The sequence below is a fragment of the Amblyomma americanum genome, chromosome 8 (genome assembly GCF_052857255.1).
Source record: "Amblyomma americanum isolate KBUSLIRL-KWMA chromosome 8, ASM5285725v1, whole genome shotgun sequence".
Lineage (NCBI taxonomy): Eukaryota > Metazoa > Arthropoda > Arachnida > Ixodida > Ixodidae > Amblyomma > Amblyomma americanum.
In genome coordinates, this window is record NC_135504.1 from 97,302,104 (window position 1) to 97,327,568 (window position 25,465).

The 25,465-nt window shown below is 47.8% G+C and overlaps 3 protein-coding genes across 3 annotated transcripts in view; 1 reads left to right on the top strand and 2 right to left on the bottom strand.

The window, feature by feature from the left end:
* Positions 1-2,028, bottom strand: part of LOC144102019 (Fanconi anemia group I protein-like) — a 62,913-nt gene extending 60,885 nt beyond the window's left edge. Inside the window, exons 1-4 of the mRNA XM_077635283.1 lie at positions 1,925-2,028; positions 1,769-1,837; positions 1,622-1,697; positions 1,410-1,537 (exon numbers count right to left, since the gene is read on the bottom strand). Coding sequence (XP_077491409.1) covers positions 1,410-1,537; positions 1,622-1,697; positions 1,769-1,831 — 267 coding nt within the window. The 5' untranslated portion in view covers positions 1,832-1,837; positions 1,925-2,028. The remainder of the gene's footprint in view (positions 1-1,409; positions 1,538-1,621; positions 1,698-1,768; positions 1,838-1,924) is intronic.
* A 127-nt stretch (positions 2,029-2,155) lies between these two features.
* LOC144102020 (protein O-mannose kinase-like) lies at positions 2,156-5,601 on the top strand. Its single transcript, XM_077635284.1, has 3 exons — positions 2,156-2,599; positions 2,858-3,081; positions 4,572-5,601. The coding sequence occupies exons 1-3, from the start codon at positions 2,165-2,167 to the stop codon at positions 5,047-5,049; spliced, it is 1,137 nt and encodes a 378-aa protein (XP_077491410.1). The 5' UTR covers positions 2,156-2,164; the 3' UTR covers positions 5,050-5,601.
* Positions 5,602-13,601: 8,000 nt separating this feature from the next.
* On the bottom strand, positions 13,602-24,677 carry LOC144102022 (serine/threonine-protein kinase SMG1-like). Its single transcript, XM_077635285.1, has 8 exons — positions 24,444-24,677; positions 22,876-23,139; positions 21,741-21,821; positions 21,363-21,491; positions 20,540-20,684; positions 18,191-18,283; positions 17,647-17,753; positions 13,602-15,008 (listed from the first exon to the last, which is right to left on the bottom strand). Exons 1-6 carry the CDS (start codon positions 24,627-24,629, stop codon positions 18,195-18,197), a joined length of 894 nt encoding a protein of 297 aa, XP_077491411.1. The 5' UTR covers positions 24,630-24,677; the 3' UTR covers positions 13,602-15,008; positions 17,647-17,753; positions 18,191-18,194.
* Positions 24,678-25,465: the final 788 nt, after the last annotated feature.

Below are 25,465 nucleotides of genomic sequence, written 5' to 3' on the forward strand. Positions count from 1 at the left end.
GTCTGTCCAGCTGCATTCACCACAGCAAGACAGTGTACCCTCCCCCTGCAAGAACCGCATCTCATTTCCGATCTTTTTTTGTCAAATCATCTCGGGACTGGAACGATCTGCCACCAGAAGCCATACACCTTACCAGCCCCACCAAATTCAAGAAAAAGATTGAGGCCATCATCTTGTAGTCTGTCATGCCCATCCCTCATGTAATGCCCCGTATCCGGGGTCTTTGAGGTAATAAATAAATAAATAAATAAATAAATAAATAAATAAATAAATCCACAAGCCACAGATGAAGATTCCACGACTTCGTTCACCTCCTTGCCATTTTACCTGTGCTCTTAAGGCTTGACAAAAGAAGACATCAATGAAGTGCTATTATTTGTTCAGAAATTATGCATGTATTTTCATATTGCCATTTCCAATGGCAACAGTCTGTTGTCATTTTAAAGATAGTTTAGTTTATGGTGGTTTAACGTCCTAAAGCGACTCAGGCTATGAGGGACGCCGTAGTGAAGGGCTCCGGAAATTTCAACCAGCTAGGGTTCTTTTACGTGCACTGACATCACACAGCACACGGGCCTCTAGATTTTCACCTCCATTGAAATTCGACCGCCGCGGCCAGAATCGAACCCGCGTCTTTCGGGCCGGCAGCCGAGCGCCATAACCACTCAGCCACCGCGGCGGCTCATTTTAAAGAGGCTGGAGAGTTTCTTGGCACCATTCCTGTGAGAGTAGACAGTCATTTTGTGCTGTGCAGCCCAAAATTACTGTTTTTTATGCAACAGTGTTGACAGAGACCAGCTGAAACATCAAGACGACTGGTCCTATGGGCCTCAACATTCATGCAGCTCAGTCTAGGCACTTCTTTCGTAACTGTATTCGCAGCGAAAGCTTTTTCTTTGCCAGTGCAGTAAACGGTGCTCAGCAGTATGCTCCCGCTTTCGAAAGCCTGAAATTGTACTTGAATTTGACAAACCAACAAAAACTGGGAAAGGCAAAGTTTAACTGCGGCAGCGATCAACGCTAAAAATAGGCACGGCGTCGTGCATGACTACGCTTTCAAAGCAAGCCTGCATCGACTTCATTTGCTGTACACCGCCCCATAACTTGTTTAATTGCGACCGAGTGGAAGCTGTGAGCGCCGAGTGACGCGGAAACCGAATAGACACGCTGAACCAGACATGTTCAGAATCCGTTGCCTCGTGTTCGTGGCTTCCATTCCGCTGCGAACAGCAAATGGAGTCGGTGAGGGCATACTTCAAAAGCGTGAGCATTCGTGACACCGTGTTTATCTTCCTTGTTCGTAAATTCCCTTTCTGCTCATGTTGTCTTTAAAAAGTAATCCTCGCACATTCTAGTTGAACAGATTAGCTGTCATTGTCTGGCCAAACCAGGACTGGCAACTTACTCACCTCCGAATTAAGCACACCGATAAGTGATGAGCATATCGCAGGCGAAAGGTCGTACTTTTTGAGTATAGAAAGGATGGTGTTGAACATCTCCTTATGCTGTTCTCTTCCGAAGTCATCGTCTGGCAGTTCTGAAAAACATTCCAGACAGCATCAATAAATGGCAAATTTTCTTTAGCCTTTACCCACAGTTTTATAAAAGGAGTGCAATTTACCTTGGATCACGCTTTTCGCGATTGCAGTTATGTTTGACCCGCCTTTCACCGCATCGTTCAGCAAGTAGTTGTGCACCTTGAGCAAAATGAACGGAGAACTGTTAGATGCAATAAATTGCAGAAAGACGATGGCCTACAAAAACTTACCGATTTCAAATTCTTGTTTGAAATATACTTTCTTATTTTTCCAAGAATCGCCTCGTTATCCATGAGCGCCTACCCGCCACAGCGTCACAGCACGTAATCAATGTCACAGCCGTAAGTTTAACAAATCAAAAGTCGACGTCTTTAGAAGGTATGTACTTTACAAATTGAAAGTTTCCGTTTGTGCCGAAACGGTGAAGGGGTGATACCAAGCTAGTGCGATTATGACAAGTCCGGCAGGACGAAGTGCGCGCCAAAACATGCTCACACTCACACTGTACCATTGAAAACGCGATGCGAGACATGTCACGTACTACATGACAAAAAAAAAAATTGTTTTACAACATACGGTCCACAAGTGCCATCACTGAATCTGCGCGCAGAAAGCTGTTATAATAAATGCATATCAACAACGCTCCTTTATTTGCAGTTAGCGTTGGTTGGACGCGTTGTAAGCGCTGCCGCGCTGCGCTCCGGCTGCGTGCTGAGCAGGGAAACCAGCAGCGTCCGCTGTTTTGGGATGTGTGCTCGTTGCGTGGAAGAGTGCTCGACGTCTTGTGCATGCACTCGCGTAGCAGTTTGTGTTTAAAGATTTCCGTGTTGTGCATAGTCGCTTGTGCATTTATCTGGCGCTATCCCGAAAAACGCAGCGAACGGAAATTGAAATGTTGGGAAGGTGTTACGGAACAGGGTAGTTTATCATGCAGGCCAGTGTGTCCCAACGGCAGCTTCGGGCTGCCGGGGATGTCAGACTGTCACCCTTCGCTATCCTGTGTGGATATAAAAAGCGATGTTCGCGTGCTAGATCTCCTAGCATTGGGCACTGTGAAAAACGTGTGTCTGGTTTTCTTTCTTCTCATTCTTCGCTGCTTTCACTCTTGTGCTCCTTCTGAAACAACAAATTTTGGGGATGTTCCCGTGATACGTTGCGCAATGAATTTGAGATTGCCTTCTTGACAATGCAAATTCATTGCCCATTCGTTATAGAATAAAAGCGCACAGTGACATTGCTGTAGTTCGTGCAACCGCTCCTTTTTACTGTGATTGGAAGAATGTTTATTCGTGTATTGTGCTTCTTTCACTTTATTACAGGTGTACCTCGCAAAATGGAAAGAACACACGGTGGTTTTGTCGAATTTGACGGACGCACGACTCCAGCCAGACTTTCAGCACAACTTGCATATGCACCAGCTTTTAGGCCATGCCGATTACACAGTTCAATACATGGGATCATGCGAAAATACTCTTGTCGCCGAGTACTTCAAGCTCGGGTCTGCTGCGGGTTTGCAGACCCTTTTGAACACGAAACTCCTTGGGTAAGTACTGTGAACAAACCCCTCCCAGTTGTGTTGGCTTGTCAGGTAAATATATTTGCATGAGCATTGGGGCTGTTACTTTTTTTTTTGGCTATGCAGTAGACGCTGCGAGCATGTTTTCTCGTGCCTTCGCAGGCCAAACCACGCAGGTTTGAATGCTGAAAGCTCACGAAGTACTTTGGTTTGGGCTAGTTGGTTCATAGCTGTAGTTGATGTCAGGGTGGCGCGAAAGGAACAAGGACAAGAAAGGCACAAGAACACAACGGAACAGGCGCCGACTTGCAACTGAGGTTTATTCGCCCACACCCTTAAATTTTATGATGCACCCGAGCCGTATCACAGTAGCCTATAACAAAAAGAAATAATGCGAAGAGTAAAATTTCAAGAGCCATAATTCAGAATGTAGGCACCACTTCTAACAGACGGGAAGATGTAATTCAGCACTACACATCTGATAACAGCTAACTTGTTGGACTCGGTCCCAAGATTATCTGAGCACAAAACCAATTAGGAACATAATCTCATAACAGAGACGCACACTTGGCCAAGGCAAACGGCGCAAACTCAGTTTTCCTGCTTTAATACATCAGGTGACAATGAATGACCAACAATAACTTGGAAGAAATTGGTGCACATGAAAACTTAAACTTCGAGGAATCATCTCAGCGTCAAAGTACTAGAAGAATCGGCTTGTGCACAATTCTCTTTTGGTTGGCCGATAAAGCACATCGAGGAACAACAAACTATGCAAATAAAACTTCGAAACATTAAAACCTAAAGACACCCTTCAAGAAAAACAACCTCAACGTCACTAATCGAAATGGGCAGTTTACTAACACAGACGCTTCCTGTTTTCTTGATATAATATGCCTTAACTACTTTTTGCTCAAATTTGTCTTTCCACGATATAATATGCCCTCAACTACTTTTCGCTCAGATTTGTCTTTTCCGCTCTTCAAAGAAATTGTTTTGTTTAGTTCCGGACGACACTCTCTGCAGGTTTTGCAGTGGTTTGCAAGGAAGCTTCCTTGTTGATTGCGCACATTCCCCAAGTGTTCACTGGCACGCTCATTCAAATGTCGACCGGTTTGCCCTATGTAAACGAGACCACAGCTTAAAGGAATCTGGTATGCAACTCGTGACCTGCATTTGGTGAACTTTTTGATGTTTAATAGTGCAAATAATGTGTTTAATAGTTCCTAATAGTGATGTTTAATAGTCGTTTATTCTACGGCTAAGGGCTAAGTCACAGTGCAAATCTTTGAGAGTTGCAAGTTGACGCCTGTCCCGTTGTGTTCTTGTGCCGTCCTGACATCAACTACAGCTGAAAGCTCACAGTTGTAGCTTCACTGCATAGCTCCAGAAAATTGTCCTGAGTGCACACACACTAAACATGCAACCGAAATTTTTATGAAGCTTACTACAATCACTGCCGTAGTGCAGTTACCTTGTCGATACTTTCTCAACCTTGTGTGGGCATTTTTCTCCAGGTACAACACCTTGTTCCGGCGGTTTTCCCTCTGCCTCAGCTATGTTACCATTCTGGAATATCTGCACAGCCACAATCGTGTTATGTGTGATTCCAACACATTACTCAAAACATTGTCACAATACTTAGTCCACCCAGACTTGACCTTGCGTGTCAATGACCTCGATGCCCTACCATATGCCACTCACAATGAAATGGCTGCTTGTGGTTCGCCACCACTGCTTGGAGATCTCTTGGCACCAGAGCAGCACGGAAATATGCCAAATGAATCGCTGTGCAGTACTGCATGCGACATTTGGAAGATTCCAGATGTCTGTCTTTGGTTCCTGGGGCGAACACGAGAAGCTGAAAGCTTCAAGTTCCACCTATTCTCAGTGCATCGCCAGTGCAAGCTGCATCAGCCTGATCAGCGACCTAGTGCAGCGGAGGTTTTGAGAAACTATGATAGGATTTGGCAGGAGTGGGCACGTGGACTTTGATCAGGCTGTACTATTTGATTGTTGCCGCACATGTGACCGCAGAGATATGTGCTGTTGGTCAATCCATGACAAGCCTTGCTCAATTTCAGCAGTGCTGTGACTGCTACATGGTGCAAAAATGCTGTAGTAAATTTCAGTCTGCAGTTTCCCACAAAAATATTTATTAGGATAGCTACATTTTCAGCGACAAAATGCAAATTGTGCATTGGACTCTTGGTGTTAAAGATGTACACACCTTTCTATATGTAGTGAACTGTATACTCTAAACGTGCACACATACATTTCAGTCTATGCAATGTCATGGTACCAGCTCTACACCATGGCACAACCATTCTCAGTTGCATCATGTCGACAATTGTCTCTGAAAACCGTCAGCAGGAGCTGTATTCAGCTGCTCCCAAACTGAGCACTTTTTGCTGAATGTTGCTTAGCTATTTTTTTTATGCACCACTACAAATTAAGGTTACACTTCCACGGGCTGCCTGTGAACCTTTACATGTTTTTACTGTCTACAAATAAAGCTGCTGACCTGTGTTTCTGCAATTCATCCAATAGTTGCACTAAGCTGTTACCTATGTACAAGACGCATAACCTGTACCTGTACGACATGCTGCATGTGACAATATCGATGTATGTGTCCTTTCAAATGGAATGGTAAAAGTTTTTGATTAGTTTTAAGTTAAGTGCCACAGAAACATGAAAAGCTATGTGATGTAGCTAAGCGGGACTGCTATAGCATGCGAGTAGATTAGCTGTAACTCTGAACCTTGTATTGGCTACAATTTTCACTGCAACCCGCAAGTCAAATATTTACAATCTAAGGTTTCTGCGAATGAGCGACGGTGCCCCATTATTTTTTCAGTGGTAGGTTTTAATTATGCCATTCAGGTTGTTTAACGGGACAATGTGGACAAATACAAGTTTGCCTGTATCGATAGGGTACCACATTCTAGTCACAAACAGGCCACCATCGCCAAAAACGATTTTTATTAGCTATTGAAGATCAAAAATGAAATACAGGCGTCGCCATCACCGGCCGATTGTGCAAGTAAAATGCATGCGTCGAAACAGATCACAAGGGCTATGCTACATTGCCATCCACTTAAATACGGCAGCAAGCTGTCCTTGGTGATGCCGGTAGTTACTTGTTCTTCGAATAAAAATTAACATACCCCCCCCCCCCCCCCCCCCCCGCAAAAAAAGCCTGTAAATCAAACTAATACTGGCTTGAACTGAAAAGTACTTCCAACATTGCATTCCTTGTGCTTTATATAATTTAGCCACTTGTTAGAATGCCAGTTTTATGATGGGTGTTGCCTAGCAAAAAGTAATCTGCACATTACAGAATTTGTAGAAAATGCAATTTATTAAAAGTAATCAATTACTTGTAACACATTATGTAAAAAACTGCACTGCTTCAACAAATGCACATTATTAGCAAGCACACATGGATCGGACTACAAGGGCGCTACCAATTGCACAAGGATAGATCTGCATGCTTGAGGAAACCTGTCGCTGGACAACCGTGAATTAATATCCAGAAATGCTAGCCATAGGGGCCTGTGTTCCTTTTCAGCAATCTTTATACACTGCATCAATGAAAACAGATTAGTCCTCCAACCTCCTTTGTTTCCGGAACCCATTTTGTAGCTCGCCTAGTACCCCCTCGTTCTCCACCCAAGCCTGCAATCTGTCCTTTATAATCTGCATCACCACCCTGTAAACCACAGATGTCACTGTTATGGGGACGGTAGTTAGTTACGTCAGCTTTGTCCCCCTTTCTCTTATATATCATGTTCATTCTACCTAATCGCCATTCATCATCGGGGACTTTCCCATCCACTATCATGTTATTCACTACCTGGATTAATGTTTGCTTGGATTTTGGTCCTAGCTTATTTATTAAAGATAATCGGATACCATCTGGGATGCAGAGTGTCACCTCACGAAGAAAGAACGTTTAAAAAATTGTCTTCGCCCGCTTTCCGTCGTCGGATGGCACACTCCCTCACAGGCGTAGAGCAGGCGCGAAGGCTAGCCGACAGGGGAGAGCAGGAAAGGATAGGAGAGGCGTTGGACGGTCGGATCGGCCGTACGCCGTACTCGGCAGGCATTGTGGCCGATTCACAACGACCGGCGGTCCGCGCATCACGTGTTCGTGCGTCACCAAATCGAGAGCGTGCTGTCGGCCCGCGGACTGGACAGCCAAGGAAAGTTCAAGTGCCTCTCCCCTCGCGGGAATTAGCGGCGGCCCGCGAAGATGCGCGCGCCAGCTCTGGCAACGCACCGCTCTTGCCAGTATTTCGGCTGCCGCATTTCGCTGAGTGGCGTTGAGCTGGCGCGCTGTTTTGACAAGCTGCACTGCGGTTCGCTACCATGACGAAGTGGTCGACTCGGCTAGCAAGGCGGCCCAGGCCATTGAGGAATTGGACAAAGGGCCGCACCTGCACCATTCAATCGCAGCCATATTGGGTCAGGAGGAAAAACCAGTTTGACCAGCGTTGCCCAAACGCTTTAAAATATTCCATAATGCGATACAGCGCGAATAAAGACGGGACGAAGCGAGACAAGACACCACAGCGCTGACTTCAACTGAATTTTTATTGCGGAAAGGGGCGCTGTTGACACATGAGACACATGCTGTTGACACATGAGACACCTGAGAGTGGGTCACTACGCTTCCTTGATTTAAGGCTTTCTCTAGCAGAAAGACACTTATGCTGGCGGTATGAGCCGAGAGGGGGCAAGTCCCTGCTTCCTTATAGTTCTGCCCACTCTAAGATTGTTAAGCGCGGCATCGCGAACCTGTGTTTTACTAATGCTCTAAAGAATCTTGTCTGCACTCTATGGGTGACAGCTTTAACAAACAGTCTTCTAGGCTGGAAAAAGCAGGCTACCCTAAGACACTTCTCATCTCGGTAGCAGAAGGCCTCCTGAAGAAGCTTAAGGGAGGAATACGCGAAGTGGCGGTTCCAGATAAGCACAACAAGGTTTGTTTGTGATTCCCTTACCTGCACGCGGTGTCTCACCGGTTGAAGAGGAATAGGCCAGCGGGCTGATGTTAGAGTGGTGTTTCCGGCTCCCGACAAGCTCTCCAAGCTCTGCCACAAAGTAAACGCCCCTGCAGAGCGTAAACCAGCCTGCCCGGTCAAACACCGTTCACCGTTTGTATCCTGCAAAGTCGGTGTCGTGTATAAAATTCCTTTGAGTTGTGGCAGGGCTTACATAGGCCAAACTGGTCGGTGCCTTAATGAGCGACTGATGGAGCACTCTAATGACGTCAGCAACACAGCAAAGAGGAACCTGGGAGTGCATTGCTTGAAGTGTCCGTCTCGCCCTTGCAAGCCGTTGTTTCAAGATTGCACTGTTCTAGATAAAAATGCCCATCAAAGCACTCGCGAAATCATGGAGGCATTGCACATCTTGAAACTAGGAGAGGGACTGTGTCAGCTCTCCCTCGATCGCCCTGACGAAACGAGAAGTAGATTATTTGAGCCAGATGTCATCTCGGTGATTTCTTCATTCGGTTTTGATTTTCAGCGATTTTAGAACCTTTTGGCTCTTAGTAGTTTTCAGGTGTGTTTGCCGCCATGTCATGAGCAGCCTCTTATTTGCCCCTTTTGGCCCTGCAATTTTAGTCTCTCTCGCACGGTTTTAGATCTTTTTTACCCTTTTTTGGCTTTATTTTCCCCTAGCAAATTGTTAGTGCCCTGCTTTTTGCTCCCTAGTTTCATTCCTCGCCTTGTACTGCGTTTAAGGCCCTTTGGCTCTTGTTTTTGTGTTTTTGTTGCAAAATGCCGGTGCCTTGTCTTATCGTTCATCATTGACTTGCACTGCGTTGTTGTTTGCTATTAGCAGTCATCCTTGTGCGTTGTTGCAGCCTCTTCTTTTCGCCTGTAAATATCTTATCCCGGCGTATCAATTCCAGCAGTAGCGGCATCATGCGTTCCCTTCCATTTCCTGTATAAAATATCCCCTTTCCGCAAGTAAAAATTCAGTTGAAGTCAGCGCTGTGGTGTCTTGTCTCGCTTCGTCCCCGCCTTTATTCGCGCTGTATCGCATTATGGAAAATTACCAACTAGCCCGATCTGCCGCTCTTGCTTTAAAATAATCTGGCAACAGCGGTACACCCAGCGTGTCGTCTGCTCTTTTGGTCCGTCGCATCCGCTTGACGTCATCGGATCGCAGGCAAGTTTTCAGTGGCGCATGAACACGTGATGCGCGGGCCGCGGGCGAACGGACCGTCGTGTGAATCGGCCATTATAACAAACAAACGTGGGGACCAGTATCCGCCACCAACCCCCCTTCATAGCAACAACCACCACCACCATTGTAAAAATAGAGGAGGCGCTGATCGGTCCACATGCCGACCCTACGTTGGCACTATATGTGGTCGCCGTTTCCATATGCCCAGCTGAAACTGATTGGTAACTCTTACCGTGAGTATTACGTGACGTGATAATAATAATGATTTTAAGGAAATAAAACGCGCAGTATCTGTCTCATATATTGTTGGACACCTGAACCGCGCCCGTAAGCGAAGCGATAAAGGAGGGAGTCAAAGAAGAAAGAAAGAGCTGCCGCACTGGAGGCTCCGGAATAATTCGACCACCTGGGGATCTTTAACGTGCACTGACATCGCACAGCACACGGGCGCCTTAGTATTTTGCCTCCATAAAAACGCAGCCGCCGCCATCGGGTTCGAACCCGGGAACTCCGGATCAGTAGTCGAGCGCGTTATAACCACTGAGCCACAGCGGCGGGTTAGAACGGCGTGTACCGTTACCGCATGCGCTACCGCTCACAGTTCTGCGCGCCGCTACTGCGCATGCGCAGATCGCCGTGAGCGTGCCAGACGGCGCCAGGTGCCGGCCAGCTGCGGACACGCCTATCGCGTCGCGTGCACTGACGGCGTGCGCGGTACACAGTAGGGCAGTTGCAGCTGTACACAACCGTGCTAAAATTCTCTAATGTTACAGACTCACGGCCGCTCGCTGTTGGACAGGGGGTGAGCCGCTGCACCGCCGTGCTTAAGTGGCCATTGCAGGGGCAGGCCAGCTGCGGTGTGTCCAAATTAAAAGTCGGGAGTTTTTCCTCGTTACCCCGCCGCGGTGGCTCAGTGGTTAGGGCGCTCGGGCTACTGATCCGGAGTTCCCGGGTTCGAACCCGACCGCGGCGGCTGCGTTTTTATGGAGGAAAAACGCTAAGGTGCCCGTGTGCTGTGCGATGTCAGTGCACGTTAAAGATCCCCAGGTGGTCGAAATTATTCCGGAGCCCTCCACTACGGCACCTCTTTCTTCTTTCACTCCCTCACTTATCCCTTCCCATACGGCGCGGTTCAGGTGTCCAACGATATATGACAGATACTGTGCCATTTCCTTTCCCCAAAAACCAATTATTATTATTATTCCCTCGTGATCTGGACAGGGCCCAAGCGTACATACATGTTTGAATAATGCAGAGGCTAAAGGAGTATATACACCTAATTTTGGTGGCGGCATGTTTTCTTCTCTACAATGATGTACTACGTATGAGTAACCTGTGATATTAGCCGAAGACTGCTCAATAATTTATAATCGAATTTTTCCGTCATTCTGTTTCGGTTTTAACAGCCGAGCGATGACAGCGACGTCAAAGAGTGCTTTTGTGTCACGTGAGGCATGGAAAAACGTTGATACAATCGCTGCTTTATCGTTTTAATTCACTACGGTGCTGAACCTAGCCTTCTTCAAGAGCCAGAATGACAACGAATGTGGAAGCACCGATTATACTGCAGCTTTTTAATGCCTGTCTGACGTAACCTGCAAGCACCCACTGACGTCACAGTCCTCATTCGGCGTTGAAACCGAAACGGCACGAAAAATAAATGCGATTATAAATTATTAGCGGTGGTAGGGGAATACAGTGCATGGTTTCCCATGTATAATAATAATGCCTTACCACACCCTTGCAAACAAGAAAACACGCACCCAAGAGGTATGCTATGCTATCGCGTAATGTGTGCGGACCTGGCGACTGGAAGAGAACTGATGCTTAAAACAGAATATGACTCCTGCGCACGCACACAGCGCGATAAGGCTACGGCGGTGACCTTGTTCGTGGGACCGGGATATGAAGCAGCTCTATTTTCGCCAAGCGTGGTTCGAATTCCGCTCCGGGGAGGAAGTTTTTTTTTTCTCTGCCAGATACCCGCCGCGGTGGCTCAGTGGTTATAAGGCTCTCGACTACTGATCCGGAGTTCCCGGGTTCGAACCCGATATATACCGCGGCGTCCTGCGTTTTTATGGAGGCAAAACGCTAAGCGCCCGTGCGCTGTCAGTGAACGTTAAATATCCCCAGGTGGTCGAAATTAGAGTCACTAAATACAACTTATTTATTTAGTGACTGTAGTCGAAATTATTCCTGAGCCCTCGATCCACTACGCGGCACCCCTCTCTTCGTTTCTTCTTCACTCCCTCCTTTATCTTACGGCGCGGTTCAGGTGTCCAGTGATATATGAGACAGATACTGCGCCATTTCCTTTCCCTTAAATCCAATTATTATAGATACCGTCGTCATGACGACGATAAGACGCTCCAGTTCGCTCCTCCTGTCGCTATGGGAGGAAGTGACGTTGACGTCTGCATTTGCTGGACACTCGTGTATGTGAAGTTCCCTACTCCTGACGCCAGAAATGGTTCGTAAACAGGGTTGTCGTAGCAGCTTCGACAATGGAATCCTGAAATAGGGACAACCACAACAAATTTCGGCCGCCGCGCGAACTTTTCGAAAGCGCGTGGCGCGAAGTGACATCCATCACTGTACACGTCATCAGTGGTGCCTCGAGCCACGCGAATCTCGCCCTCGCTGCGTTGCTCGCCGCTGCTCGATGTTCCCAGCCACGGAGGAGAGGGAACGTCAGGTACGAAACACTGGCCCGTCATGACGTTGTTGTGCCCTAGTGACCAGGGTAATCACAATTTTAAGCTCTAAAAGGTGCTATGGCTATTACTAATGGCCGGCTGTAAATTTCAGATTGCAACAAGAACATTATATACCGAGTCATCTGTTTTCTGATGTGAATCTATTTTTTGAAGATTCGGGTCCACCTCCCTAAAACAACCGGTATATTGAATTGAAGGTTGCATTACATATCGTGATCGAGTTAACTGAAGCGTGACTTCACTCCTTTGCAACAGATAACCGCTTCCATGCGAAACGTGGATGATTCAGTGAGACCGAACGCTGCCCTGCATGCAACATCTGTGTCGCTTCTTCTTGTCCGAAGGTTGTATTTAAGAATGAAGCATAGTACCATAGTCATACTGGCGGCAGATGTATATAGCGTCCTTCCCAGACTCAAAGTTCCCCTTTCCAACGACATTGGCGGTCGACCTCAGGGACTGCCGCGGTTACCTTTATTGACCCGCGGTCCATTACAGAAAAAAAAACAACTATGGGCACGCTTGAGTCACCTTAATACTGCAATGCGCTAGCATTAGAATTCACATTCAGGTACCGCAACTTCTGTGTGTGGTTGCATCAGTTTTTTCCCAACTGTAGGTTCAACTGCACTGAGCCACAGTAGCAGCTAGGTATCCGCTATGCTGCGACAGTGCCCATACATTTGCATGCATTTTTTGTTTTTCAGTTCTGTATCTATAGGTTGACGTCTAGAAACTAGGTTGCTCCCAACCCGATGGGCAGGTTGTGATGACATCACGAGGTCACATGACCTCTCTCGATCAATCAGCGAATTTCGTCTCCGATATCGCTTTTGGTGTGCCCACCCCCCCCCCCCCCCCCCCCCCCCCCCTTGAAACTGCCGCGTGTGTCGGCGATGAGGCCGAATGGGTGGGACATGCTGAGTACGCCGACCTTTCAGAAGGCAAAAAGTGACAAGAGGAGGCAGGCACAAGGGGAGCTGAAATTCAAATTTTGACTTCAGGCAACTCTTCTAGAGAACGCATTAGAAAAATTCTTGCTGGAGGATATTCTGGAAGCGGCATACTTTTACTGAGAGCCCCTTTAATTGCTCATAAGTGACTGCAGCTATCGTGCATTAAACACAAGTTTAGATGGGTGTTTGTGGATAAGAATGAGAGCAGTTTTTAAAAAATAGAAATTCTAAAAAACAGAATACAATGACATCTTTTCCTAGGAGCAAGCTAGAGTAAAACATGCATTGTCAATTACAAAATCGCGAAAAACGCGTTCTCAGTTTCTTTAGTTCTGTGAAAGATGTAATTCGTGGCGACTTCTCTGCATAGCTTGGACGTCTGTTTCACTTGTTTAGCGAGAATAAAGCTGTGTGTAAGGTGCTTGCATGCAGTCAAAAGATAAACAAAATCGCTACAGAGAAACGTTCCCGACATGTATATGACTTCCACCCTCTTAAAACAGGCTTTACCAGGTGCAGCTTACTATTCCAAGCAGGCTGCCAATTATTACTCAGTTTACATTGTACCAGCTTCATGCAGTCTTTACAGGTCATACTCACTGGTTTGATTTCCTTGTACAGGGCATAATTTCATCAAGCATTTAAACTCATAATAACGCACACCAACAATGTCTGCAATAAGAGTTTTTATTTGTGCAATCTCACATATTAAGGGGAAAAATGAGATGGGCCCGAGGAAACAAAGAAAAATAGAAAAGCACTCCCAGAACAATGAGAACAGAAAACATATCCTTGTCCAAAACAAAAGCTCTCTCTCTCTCTCTAAAACCTGCCCGAAGTAGAGCAGGCAGGGCAGATAAAAGTGCTCATGCGGAGATGGGGGAAGAAAAAAGGAGACACACATTTGACTGCAAGCTACATGAATGACTCTCCAAGTCTCTGCATTAATCAGTGTTCACACTGACCTCACACAAGCTTCTAGTGCACGCGAAAAAAGAAGGAAAACCTCCACATGTCCACAATAAAGGGGGGGAGGGGGCACAGGAAACCAGGAGAGAAATACATTGCTAGCAGGGGTTGCTACACATTCAATCAAATAAAAAATAATAAAAGTAGGCCGAAAAAAGGACAAAGATGAGAAGAAAGTCGAAAGCGCACAGTGTGCTCTTGTCATACACTTCCCAAGAGATAGCATGAAGAAGAGCGCATGCTAACTGCTGCTGCTTAGGTTCCTCGCTTTGTTTTTCCTCTCAGAGAAGAAAATCTTCAGCCTTTCGCATCTGAAAGGGCAACTCCCACTAGCGGTGTCCAAATCGGAAAACACCAGGTAGCGCCACCTTCGAAAGAGGCCCCATTCTTCTGCCTCGCCGGCCAGTGGCGTCATCTGTCAATGGCCACTGACAACACTCCCTCCTCGAGCAGCCCCCAAAGCAGACGCAGAAAATGTGTGCGTATAAGCTTGAACCGGCACCACCTGTGCCCTTCCCAAGTCAAGCTGGAAGGCAATGTCGTCTGCAGGAGGAGCAGCAGGGTTGGCCGTCGTCTGCTACAGAGTCCGGTGCGACGGGTATCTGGTGCAACCGGCTGCAAGAGGGAGGGTCACGGTGGGGAAAGAAGAGGATGATGGCAGCTACGGTCATTATCGGGACATGCTGGCAGCCCCAGTCTGGTCGTTTTCAGCGGCGGATGCTTCAGTCGCACAGAGAGAGACTTGATGAGAGTGTTCTGCTTAGAGTCGACGTATAGGGGTTTCGCTTGGCGTCGTTGCCGTGGCGACAGCATTACTGCAAGGTGGCGAGCATCTGGCCATCCTCTCACCTCATTCTTTTTTGTTGCTTTTTCCCCCACCCCAGCCGGGTGGTTCGTGGAGGGACTATCACTCGCGTTTGCCGTTCATCTCGGGTGCCGTCGTAGTCGCTGTCTGCCGCTGCTGTCCCGCGTTGTCTGCTGGAGCCAGGAATTCGCTGCCCCCCACTCCCAGGGAGGGCGGTTGGCGGGCGGATCACACCCAAGGCGTCCAGCCTTCGTACAGCAGGGCCAAGTTCTCCAGCCGTGTCGCCTCGCTGATTATGTAATCCACCTGGGGCAAAAACAAGGCGAGAAGCGTGGAAATGCCATAAAGCGACAAGGTTGGCGAAAAGGCAAGGCACAAAACGCCAAACCTGGACAATATCTCTGCTAAATAAACAGCTCTTTCCTTACCGCACCCACTGAGCATCTAAGCCAGCTAACAATGATTGTGCACTCAGATTTCGGAATCTTCCATGTTGCTTACGACTGCACTGCAGGCCTTGCTTGTAGTTAAAGAACCGAAGTTTCGTTTCCGATGTAGTTTTCTTTTTTTCCTGCGAGGCACTATTTTTTTTAACGTGCTGCGAAGACGCGGTACCGCGCCTCAATGCCCGCTAACAACGATTTTGCCACGATTTTGGAGCCTTCCGTGCTGCTTATTAAACTGCTAACGGGCACGCTGTGCCATCTGGCTTGTCTTTAGACAAACAAAATTTCGTTTTCAATGTACAGTAGCTCCTTTTTTCCTGCAAGGCGGCATTTTCTGAATGCGCTCCAAAGACCCGGCAGCGTCAAAGTCACTTGGCAGCCTCCACATGCGTGATGCGCGTTCGAAAAAACGTCGCAAATCTCAGGTCTCCACTTTGTCTGTGATTGATTCTATTGATGCCCCGAGCAGCAGCGAGTCTGAACAATATACTGCCTTTTCGTTGGGATTCAGTTCGACATCGGCGACCACAAAAACCAGCCTGGAACACAGGTGGCTGTGCTCCGTGCCCAACTACAGGGTTTCGACTTGTTTGACAGCAAGAATATTATTCAAGATAGAAGTTTGATTTTTTTCACAGATACTGGCCAATAAAATACCAAACATTTCGCATATTTCAGAAAATCATTAAGTTCTTTCTTTTAAGATACAAGTGAGTCTTTAAAGTTTTGTTTTTGGCAAATAAAATTTAGATGCTGCAATGTGGAATTCGTTATTGAATTTATATGTTTAAAAAGCTCATTTGAGGTTTTTTTCCCATATACTGCATTAAATTTTAAATGTAATAGTTTCTGCAGAAAAATAAAGCTACTGAAATCTACCAAAAACGGTCATTTTCCACACGGTAAGGAAGAGCTGAGTACAGTTAAGCCTGAATGCAACGAACCTCCATGTAGTGAACTTCTCTATATTATAAAGTTTCTCAACTGAAGTGTGTGCATTTGTGACCTCCATGTAATTAAACAGTTGCGGTGGTCGACCTTGCTACAACACACTCACTTGCAGACCACCCACAGTAGAACCCCGTTCTAGTAAACTCTGTTATAGTAAAACTCGGAGGTAGTAAAGTGAAGCTGTGGTCCTATTTCACCTTCCATAGACGACTGTACATTTCTTTTTTTTTGGTTATAGCAAGGATTTTTTTCGAAGAGACGCTACAGCAAACAGCAGTTTGGCCGTGGCGATGTACTGCTTGCGGAATGATGATATTGCGGCCCCCGCAAAGTCTAGGATCGTGAGGCAAATAGATCTGAATACACTAAAACAGCGCTCTTTCAGGTGGTTTCACCACCAAGCTGGAAGCCAAGGAGAAGCCAACTTTTCGAAGACCTTGAAGCCGTCAGGCAAAGCACGCGGTGCGCACAGAAAAAGTAAAGTTGGCTATGAACGTAGAAAGAAGGCGGCGCAGGTCGCTGATAAAGGAAAGCCAGTAAAAGTTCAGTCAGGAGTAGAAAAGGGAAGAAAAAGGCGCGTGTTTGTAGCACGGCAGCGCGAAGTGCAAGGAAGCGGTGACAAGCAGCATAGGTGTGGAGGAACTGCGTAGGCATTTTTGCCGCGCTTGACTTGCTGCGGCCGTTTCTTAATTACTGCGTCTAAATGATGCTGAAGCCACAGATGACGACACCGTAGTTACGGAAAGCTTTAGTTTTCACATCGAATCAAACTCGCTTTATTTTTGTAGGTATGTCCTTTCATGCAAATGCGGCACTGCCACAAGATGTAAACAATGTCGAAAAACGTGACAACATGTGATATGTGATGAATAATTATCACATAAAGGGACGATAAGAGCAGGATGTAAGGAATTTCTAAGTGTTTGTTTTATAAACCAACACTTCGTGCTCAGTAAGCACCCACAGAACATACAGCCATGCCATCACCAACAACTGAGAGAGTAAAGACCCTGATATCTATAAGTAAAGATTTTTGCTGGTCCGAGCTACCTTACTATAGAGGGGTTTTACTGTATTAGCTAGTGCTGCGTTCTTGAAGTTTACGCAAAAGTTTCACGACAATAAAACACGAACCACAGTGAGAAGAACATCTGCAATCGCAGCGAACAAACGCAGCTGACACAACGTGCCGTGCTCCAGCACAATCGGGGTCTCTCGGTGGCAAATGCAGCAGTCTCCTCAGCTTATGCTTTTCTGGTGTCACACCAAGTGGCACTACAACTGGCATTCAGGAGCACCACAAAGCATCAGGACACAGCAAAGAGGGCATGGGACGGGCAGTACGAGCCCATCCCCACCGCTCGGTTGCTGGTAACTTCCGTGCCGGCAGCAGACATGCAGCAGGAATGAGGACAGTGGACAGTGCTGGCGCCGTGAAACGAAGACAACAGTCTGTTTCAGAGGGCAACGGCGGCTGGGAAGATCACGAGAGAGACATGCGGGAGGAGGCAGGTGCTGCCCAAACCATGCTCATCAATCACCCTCACCTGCTCGGCAACACTGGAGCGCTTGTTGCTGTCAGGGTCACGGCCGTCCAGTTTCATCTTCACCCTCCGCCACACTCCCACTGCATAGCTGTTTCGCTCTTGCAGGGCTGCGGGCAAAACACAGTCAGGACAATTACAAACTGCACTTCAACTGTTGCCTCGCAAGACCTACACAAGTACTGGGAACAGCAACAAACCCTTTCAAGGGAAACTCTTTTGTAGGAGAATAGAAGACTATTTCCGAGCTGTTTCATTCAAAAATGGTCTTAAGTCGCGTGCTGAAACTTCATGTTCATATGCCAAAATATAACAGTGGGTGCGATGGCTACCTTTCATTAGACAAAGAATTCAGGAAGCCAACAGGTTTTTCCTTGTTGGCCCCTGGTTGTAATCAGTGCGTACTTGCCTTCAGACCAGCTGCGCACGATTTTGCGACTAATTCAAACAGACAGCAATGCCTACTAGAAGGGGCAATTTTCCCATACACCTGCCCAATTTTACTCGACAGCCACACCATAGAGGCAAGATGCCCGCTACAACTTACCTTTTCAAGTCCTGGGGTCCTTGTTGACTTTCCGGTCGGGTGTCTGTTCAACGCTCTTGCTCAGGGTCGCATTTTTGGGCTGGTCAAGGCCATCTAAAAAAAGAAAAACAGAATCAGCGAGTTGCGAGACAATGGCATCCTGCAACAAGCTGATGCGCAACTACCAGTCTCCTTCAGACCCGCTTCGATTGGACCCATGTAAAACAACTCCACTTACACGCTATTCATTGCTCGCTCCTTTCTGTTTAAATGTAGCTGTGAACGAGTGCCGGTCGCTTACCGGACATGGAGCACAAATGATGACTGACGAAGCACTGCATTAAAACTTGTGAAACGCGGCTGGCAGTAGTAAAATGCGTCAGAGCCAAAGAGAAACTACATGTAATGGTGTCGGCTCTTCCATCAGCTACCGACACTCCCCGGCACCGCAGCCGTCCGAGTGGGGATGCCGCCTCGATTGGAACAGCGGCCCTTCCATCAACTATCAACACTCCCTTGAGCGCCGAGTGCGCATTGAAAGTAAAAAAAGAAAACTTGTTGGACGCCTGAGCTTCCCATAGAACGCGATTGTGTTATCGGGCCGCTGCTTATCAGCAGGTGCAGTCAGCAGCCACATGTGGGGTGCCAGTTTGGTGCTTATTGATAGCCGCCATCGGCTGCCCCCCGCACGCACGGGGAGGATATGCCAGTTCTGTGCGTTGACATAGCAGCTGCTCAAGGCCAGCGCCGAGAGCGATCCGAGGAGCCGCACAGCAAAAATGCAACCACGCTGTAGCATGCCTGATATCTAGTTTGTCTCGCCTTTACTTATAGTGCGATGTTTTCGTTTCGAATGTAAGTCGACCAATTCTTTTTAACTTTCGGACTTTCAAGTTAAAAAGAATAGGTCGACTTACAATCGTGTAAATATGGTACCCTTCGGGTGCTTCCCGTTTCAACCGCCCTCCGCTTACACCTTACGCTCTCGCCATATACAGTGAAAGCTCGTTAATTCGAACCTCGATAATTCGAATTTTGGGATAATTCCAAGTACACTACTTGGTCCGCCCAAGCCTCATAGAGATCTGTGTATAAAAAATCCTGTTAATTTGAAAGCGAGTCGGTTCCGCTACGGATAAATAGAACTACTCGCTGCCGCATCTGAGTGGCTTGGTACACAGCACATGGACAAAAAAAAAAAAAAAAAGCACCTCCGCATATTTAGAGGCTGCGCGTCCTATATGGGGACAGAAGATGGAACCAGATAAAACCTTGGAAGAGTGGGTAAAGCCCAAATGGCGCCATCACCGGCGCAGCCAGATAGTACGGGTTGGCGGCCGCGTACCCTCATTTCCGCGCAGCCTCCGAAACTCGCAACTAAATACTCGTTAATTTCGAGCCCTATTAATTCACAAATACGGATAAGTACTGTCGGCGCGGTCCCAGCCAACGCTCATGAATGGCTATGGCTTCAGATGGGCACTACAAATTACGTGCGAAAAACTTTTCTTTGCGAGTGTCGTCCATCCTTCCACCCAACAGTTGCCAACGGAAGTATGCGGTCAGCCGCGATCATGACGCTGGCTTTAGCATCGCCCAGCTACAGTGTTCTAGAACTTTTTAGAACACTGGCTGGCGGTCAGCCGCTGGCCGGAAGTGGCCAACGTGGGCTATCAGCGCAGACCAATCAGGGCGCGACAACGTCCGACTTCCACCCGCTTCTACAACATGGCCGCGCCTGCCGAACCCAGGACCCAGGAATAGGCGCTTAACAGCTATCACAATACAAATTCTCTTGAACGCAAGCATCTACAAACGAAGTTCTCCTGATGTCTTGAAGTGCCTCCTTTCCCATCCGCTTGAGTAATCACGCACGTCAAGTGTTGTGGCTCTGGCGACAACACACTCATATCCTACCATGCTTATGCCACAGTAGGTGCAGGACAGTTCATCAGAGAGATCACTCACTGAGTGTGTCTAACAAGCGCCATTCTTTAAGTGAAGAGAACACTGATCACTGCCTGGTGCTGAAAGTACACGAGTATGCGAAAGTCAAAAATAATATTAATTTTTATTTGATGTATCTCTCGGGTTGAAAACGATGATGTGGGCTAAACTAGGCTAAACACTAAAGAGAATGCGGTGAAAAAAAAAAAAAAATTAGCTGATAATGGTGATGTCATGATCTGAGCATGCCCTGCGATAAATCAAATGGCAAGGTTACTGTACAGTAACTGTGCATTTGAGGCACCTGCACAGAGTAACAGCCAATATCCCAACAAACCACACCATCGCCCCCAAGTGTTTCGAAACAGTGGGATGACAGGGTAGCAGGTACAGAAGCTATGCAGTGGTGGAGTTTGACCTCACCCTGGGCGCTGGCGAGCTCCGTGAGCCCCTGGTAGACGCGGGGCACCATGGCGATGAGCTCAGACAGGGCCTCCTGGACACTGTCGCTTGGTGTCGCATCTGGTGCCAACAGGGTCCGGACCAGCTCGGATGCACGCTCCGAGAACTGGGCATGGGGCGATAAAGAAAACACGCCAGTCAGAGGTGTCCAAGGGCAACTTCACCTCAGCTGCACAACACAGGCTCATATACAGGTACGCTCACTGCTTGCTCAGACAGCAGCTCCAGACTTGATTGAACAAGCATGTGCTTCTTCAAAGCGGGTACTGTTACTGCAGTCGCTCTTTCAATCCGCAGGGCAGGCAGAGTTTCTCCAACATGTCCCCTTTGTTCTGTAGCAACAAACCCGAATTAAAGGTGGTAAAATATGTTTTTTTTTTTTTTGTGTGGCTCTGCTGGCAGTTTTTGGTGACAAACAGTGTATTCATCTGCAAGAATTTCGTGGTTAACTGGGAATATATTTTCCCACCACTCGGTTAAAACTCGTGATGACGAGTTCTACAGAATTGGGGACTATCATCACTGACAAAAAAGTGGACGATGGTGTGGTCTACCCAAAAGCTCCCCACTGCTTAGTGAAACTTAGCCTCTTTGTTCCCTGTATCAATCCTATATCAATCGATATAGGCCAACTCCAATTCGTTCCCAGCGTCACTTTAAACGGATAGTTTCCTTCCTTTTAAGTTTGCTCGCAAGCATGACCCAAGCGCATCGCGAGCTACAACTGACACTCCAGAGATGGGTCAGCAGAACTGGCAGCAGCAGCAGTGCGGAAGATGCTCACCTTGCGGTAGGTGGCCAGGTACTCCTGCACAGCAACATCCTCATGGCGTGCCAGCGATTTGAGGAGGGAGCGCAGCTCGGACAGGAGCTCGTGGTGCTTTCCCAGCACATCGGCTCGCAGCGTCGACACCTGCGGGGTGACAAGATGTGGCAGCCATCACTCGGCAGGTTGGGACCGCCTTCACTGTTCGGTGATCACTTCTACTACCTGGAAAAGCTACACACCAGGGCTACATTGCAACAGAAAAACTCGAATCCCCTACCTCCAAGAGGAGCCTGAACATCGCTCGGTTGCATTTTCACACAGAGACAGAGCACTTCAACTTGTGCTCTTGCTCCCAAAGACAACAGCAGCCCAAGCCACCAGCAGAGTTCTCACCTGGTTCTGCAGCGCTTCCCGGCAGGTGTCCCTGCTTGTCTTGGCCTGCTCCAGCTGTTCTCGGCAGGCACTGAGTGCCACCTGGAGGGAGCATAAGGCACTATGTGTCAGACCAACTCAACTGAGCCTGCTGTTATGGGCTGCAGCTCCTAGTAGCCGCACTGGGTACCAAAATGCAAAACACGGTTAGCACAAACCGAACAATAAGCGGTGGTGCTTACTCGGCCTCTTCTCTTCTTCATCTCATTCTAGTTTCGTCACATAGCCCACCCACTCCTTTATGGTATAAATAAAACGAAACTAAAATAAAAAATATCACTTGCCAACAGCCAGCCCCACTGCCTTGAATACACCAGCAGTTGATATAATTTGAAAACAGTGCCAATGTTCAGCCCTCCTCAAAGACATTGAAATAGTTACGCGATGCCTTACGCTTGGAAAGGCTACAAGGAAGTGGTGTTGCGGTGAGTGGAGTTTAGCGTTCCAAAGTTGCGCGTCGGCTAAGACAGGTTCCTGAGTGAGGGCTCCGGATCAATCTCAACTATCTGTAGTTCACTGAGATCCACTGACGTCGCACAACACACGAGCATTTTTGCACCATGTCACCACTGAAATTACACTGCCATAGCCAGCATTCCATAACTATGGACTCTCATCAGCTGAGCACCTAAGCCACTGAGCTCTATCACTGCAGGTGCCATAAGAAACTTTGCTCAGCTGCTAGATTTCATGCTAAACATCAGCAGTACACGTCGGTTCATACCTGAGAAGAGAGAGGATGTGTGCTACCTTTCCACAGACATTTATTCCCCGGAAACCTGTTTATTATATATGGCATCTGAGTTCAAGTGTAAACAGATGCTGACAAACGAAGGGACTTCCATGTCATCTCCTTGCTACCAGTGCAAATCAAGAAAATCGCCCCAGTTTCGTGCAAGCCGACCAATGTGTCCCACAAGCAACCTCTCCCTCTTTTCTCGATAGCGCCTGTCCTGCCTCCTCCCTGTGCACCCAGCCTGTTCACACCACTGCACCTTTTCCTCATGATAAGCGTAGGAAGCGAGCATGTTTGCTGGTGCTACTGGCCAAGGCCTGCAGAGTTTGACTGGCCCGAGGAGAGTGGGTCGGTGGGCACCTTGTCAAGCAGGGAGCGCAGCCACTCGACACTGGCCTCGGCCGGCAGTGGGGCTCCGCCTTGAAGCTGCAGCAGCTGTTGTTCGGCGGGCGAGAGGGGTGCAGAGGCCCCCTCGGCCAGCATGCAGCTCTCCTGGCAGCGGTTGAGCAGCCCCAGCAGGCGTGCGTCCCACGACAGGGCCTCCGTGGTGCGCGTGCGCAGCGACTCATGCAGCAGCAGTGCGTCGCTTGCCTCGTACACCTCCGAAGCAATCGTGCTCAGCGCCTGCAGAAACACAACACGAGGGAACTTTCACCTCTCAGACTTGTGTAGTAAGGATGTGCGCACAATCTAAATGAAAGACTCTAGCCCTTTGTGGCCGCGCCTTGACAGACATGGGTAGGACTAGGCACCGCCAAGCACTCGTGCATTGTCTTCACCCTCATCAGCAAAGTCAAGGTCACTTCAGCACAGGAGCCTCTCTCACTAACCTCCATTAGTCCATTCCCGCCCCTTTTGCCAGCCACCCTATATAAGATAATTCCGTAATCTGCTGCCAGGAGCTGGTGCGCGTGTGTGCCGACTGATTGCGTGCGCCCAGAGCTCAATATTTCCAAAGTGCAGTTCATTACAGCGAGCACATTTCACACGAACAGTGAAACAGCTTCAAGTGTTGGAGTAAAGCGTAATTCACTCTACACGGGTCGGTTATAATTGGGTTTGACTGTGTACTGTAAGAAAGGCACTTCTTTTTCAAAACTACACACTGCCAGTGATTAAAAACAAATAAAACAAAGCTCGCGGCATTACACCCCCAATAAAGAAGTCCGTCTATAGAATGAAATGAAGAAAAGAAAAATGAACGCTCATAAACAGAGAAAGAAAAGACAAAATTAAACTGGCAATGTGTACAGTGTGCGAGTCCTGAGTAGGCTTGCTTGTGGGGGTTTCACGTCCCAAAGCGACTCAGGCTATGAGGGACGCCGTGGTGAAGGGTTCTGGAATAATTTTGACCACCTGGGGTTCTTTAACATGCACTAACATCACACAGTACACGCGCCTCTAGAATTTCGCCTCCATCGAAATTCGACCGCCGCGGCCGGGATCGAACCCGCGTCTTTCGGGTCAGCAGCCGAGCGCCATAACCACTGAGAGTCCTGAGTAGGTTCAGTTCAACACTGGACAGTAGTTTGTACGTGAACTTAGGAGTAAATGAAACACGGAGCTGCGATCCAGCTACAGTGACATGTCACATGAGAGAGATGCAGGAGTGCAATATATGCGGGTAAGATTTCGAAGGAAGAGCACAGCACGAACGGAGACGTTGGACAAAGAATGAAAAGGACAAACTACAAGTGCTCGTTTTTTTGTCTAAAGGCCCCGTTTGTGCTACGTTTCTCCATCAAAATGAAAGTCACGCACCAAACCCAGCTTGCCATCCTACTGCATATGGGTCGGAACAACTGTGGCACTGAAACACTCAAACGTGTACACAGTCTGAGTACAATTCCAGAATGTCCATCCCACAGTGCATTGAGTTTTATTTAGGTGCCCGCCCCCCTGTGAACCCGAGCAGGCTTCATGCCCACCTGCAGTGGGTCTGTCCACTGGGCCACCAGGTGAGTGAAGCTGGTGCGGGTGTCCGCCAGGGCCGGGTTGGCACCCCCAGCCCACTTGAGCCGCTGCTCGACAGCCCCTGCCAGGGCCAGGTGACCTTCCCGCGCCTCATGCAGGGTGGCGTCCAGGGAACCCACTGTCTGTGCCGCCTTGCGCATCTCCGCCAGCAGAGTGGTCCTGCCAAAAGCGACAATGCTCCGATGGCTACGGTAGTCGTTTCAAGACTAATTTCAACCACCTGCAGTTCCTTGGTAAATAATAATAATGAGTTTATTTTCCCTCGGCACAAGGAAAGGAGCAGCCGCAAAAAAGCTGCTTCGAAGAGCAGTTTGATGGAGCGACTGCCCCCATATTTCACGACAATTGGCAGCACGAGACAAGTCAGCACACAGAAAGCAAACATAAATAGTTAATTAATGAACAGAATTTAAATCAAAGCACAAAAAAAAATACAATGAACAGTCCAGACAAAGCCCATAGCATTCATACAAAGAAACACATGAAAGGGAATAGTATACGCTTAAAGAGACTTTTGACAAGAGGGAATAAACATATTCACTGACACTGCAGCATATAGGACATTGTCAAAGTTGGGGGAGTTAAATTATCCTTGTGGAACTGTGTATTTAGAACTTTATGATTGCAGTACAGTAAAAGCTCGTTAATTCGAACTCAAAAGGGACCGGAACACTGTTCAAATTGAGTGAAGTTCAAATTATCGAATGGGCGCAAGAATGAGCGGTCATTGCGTCCCGCTGCGCGGGCAGAACCCGAAGCAGTCACATCTAGGCTCCTTATCGCGAGCTAGGTGCTACTACACGTCACTACGCGCCAGAATCGAGTACTGGAATGCATTCGTGTGAGCAGCGAGCTTTTGTGCTGGAATACACGACGCTATATATACTCCAAAACATGTTTATTTACGGGGAAGGGTTGTAAAAATTAGAAGTAATCAGTGAAGTGCATTTGCTTGCGTTTCTTCTGCCAAGACTCT

What these genes read in the sequence shown, in the direction of transcription:
- LOC144102020 (XM_077635284.1), top strand. Translation starts at nt 2,165, where the DNA reads ATGCATATCAACAACGCTCCTTTATTTGCAGTTAGCGTTGGTTGGACG. An exon ending in CATTGGGCACTGTGAAAAAC is followed by an intron (nt 2,600 to 2,857) that starts GTGTGTCTGGTT and finishes ACTTTATTACAG; the next exon opens with GTGTACCTCGCAAAATGGAA. An exon ending in TTGAACACGAAACTCCTTGG is followed by an intron (nt 3,082 to 4,571) that starts GTAAGTACTGTG and finishes ATTTTTCTCCAG; the next exon opens with GTACAACACCTTGTTCCGGC.
- LOC144102022 (XM_077635285.1), bottom strand. Translation starts at nt 24,629, where the DNA reads ATGCGCAAGGCGGCACAGACAGTGGGTTCCCTGGACGCCACCCTGCAT. An exon ending in TGCGCTCCCTGCTTGACAAG is followed by an intron (nt 21,822 to 22,875) that starts GTGCCCACCGAC and finishes TGCTCCCTCCAG; the next exon opens with GTGGCACTCAGTGCCTGCCG. An exon ending in GGGAAGCGCTGCAGAACCAG is followed by an intron (nt 21,492 to 21,740) that starts GTGAGAACTCTG and finishes GTCACCCCGCAG; the next exon opens with GTGTCGACGCTGCGAGCCGA.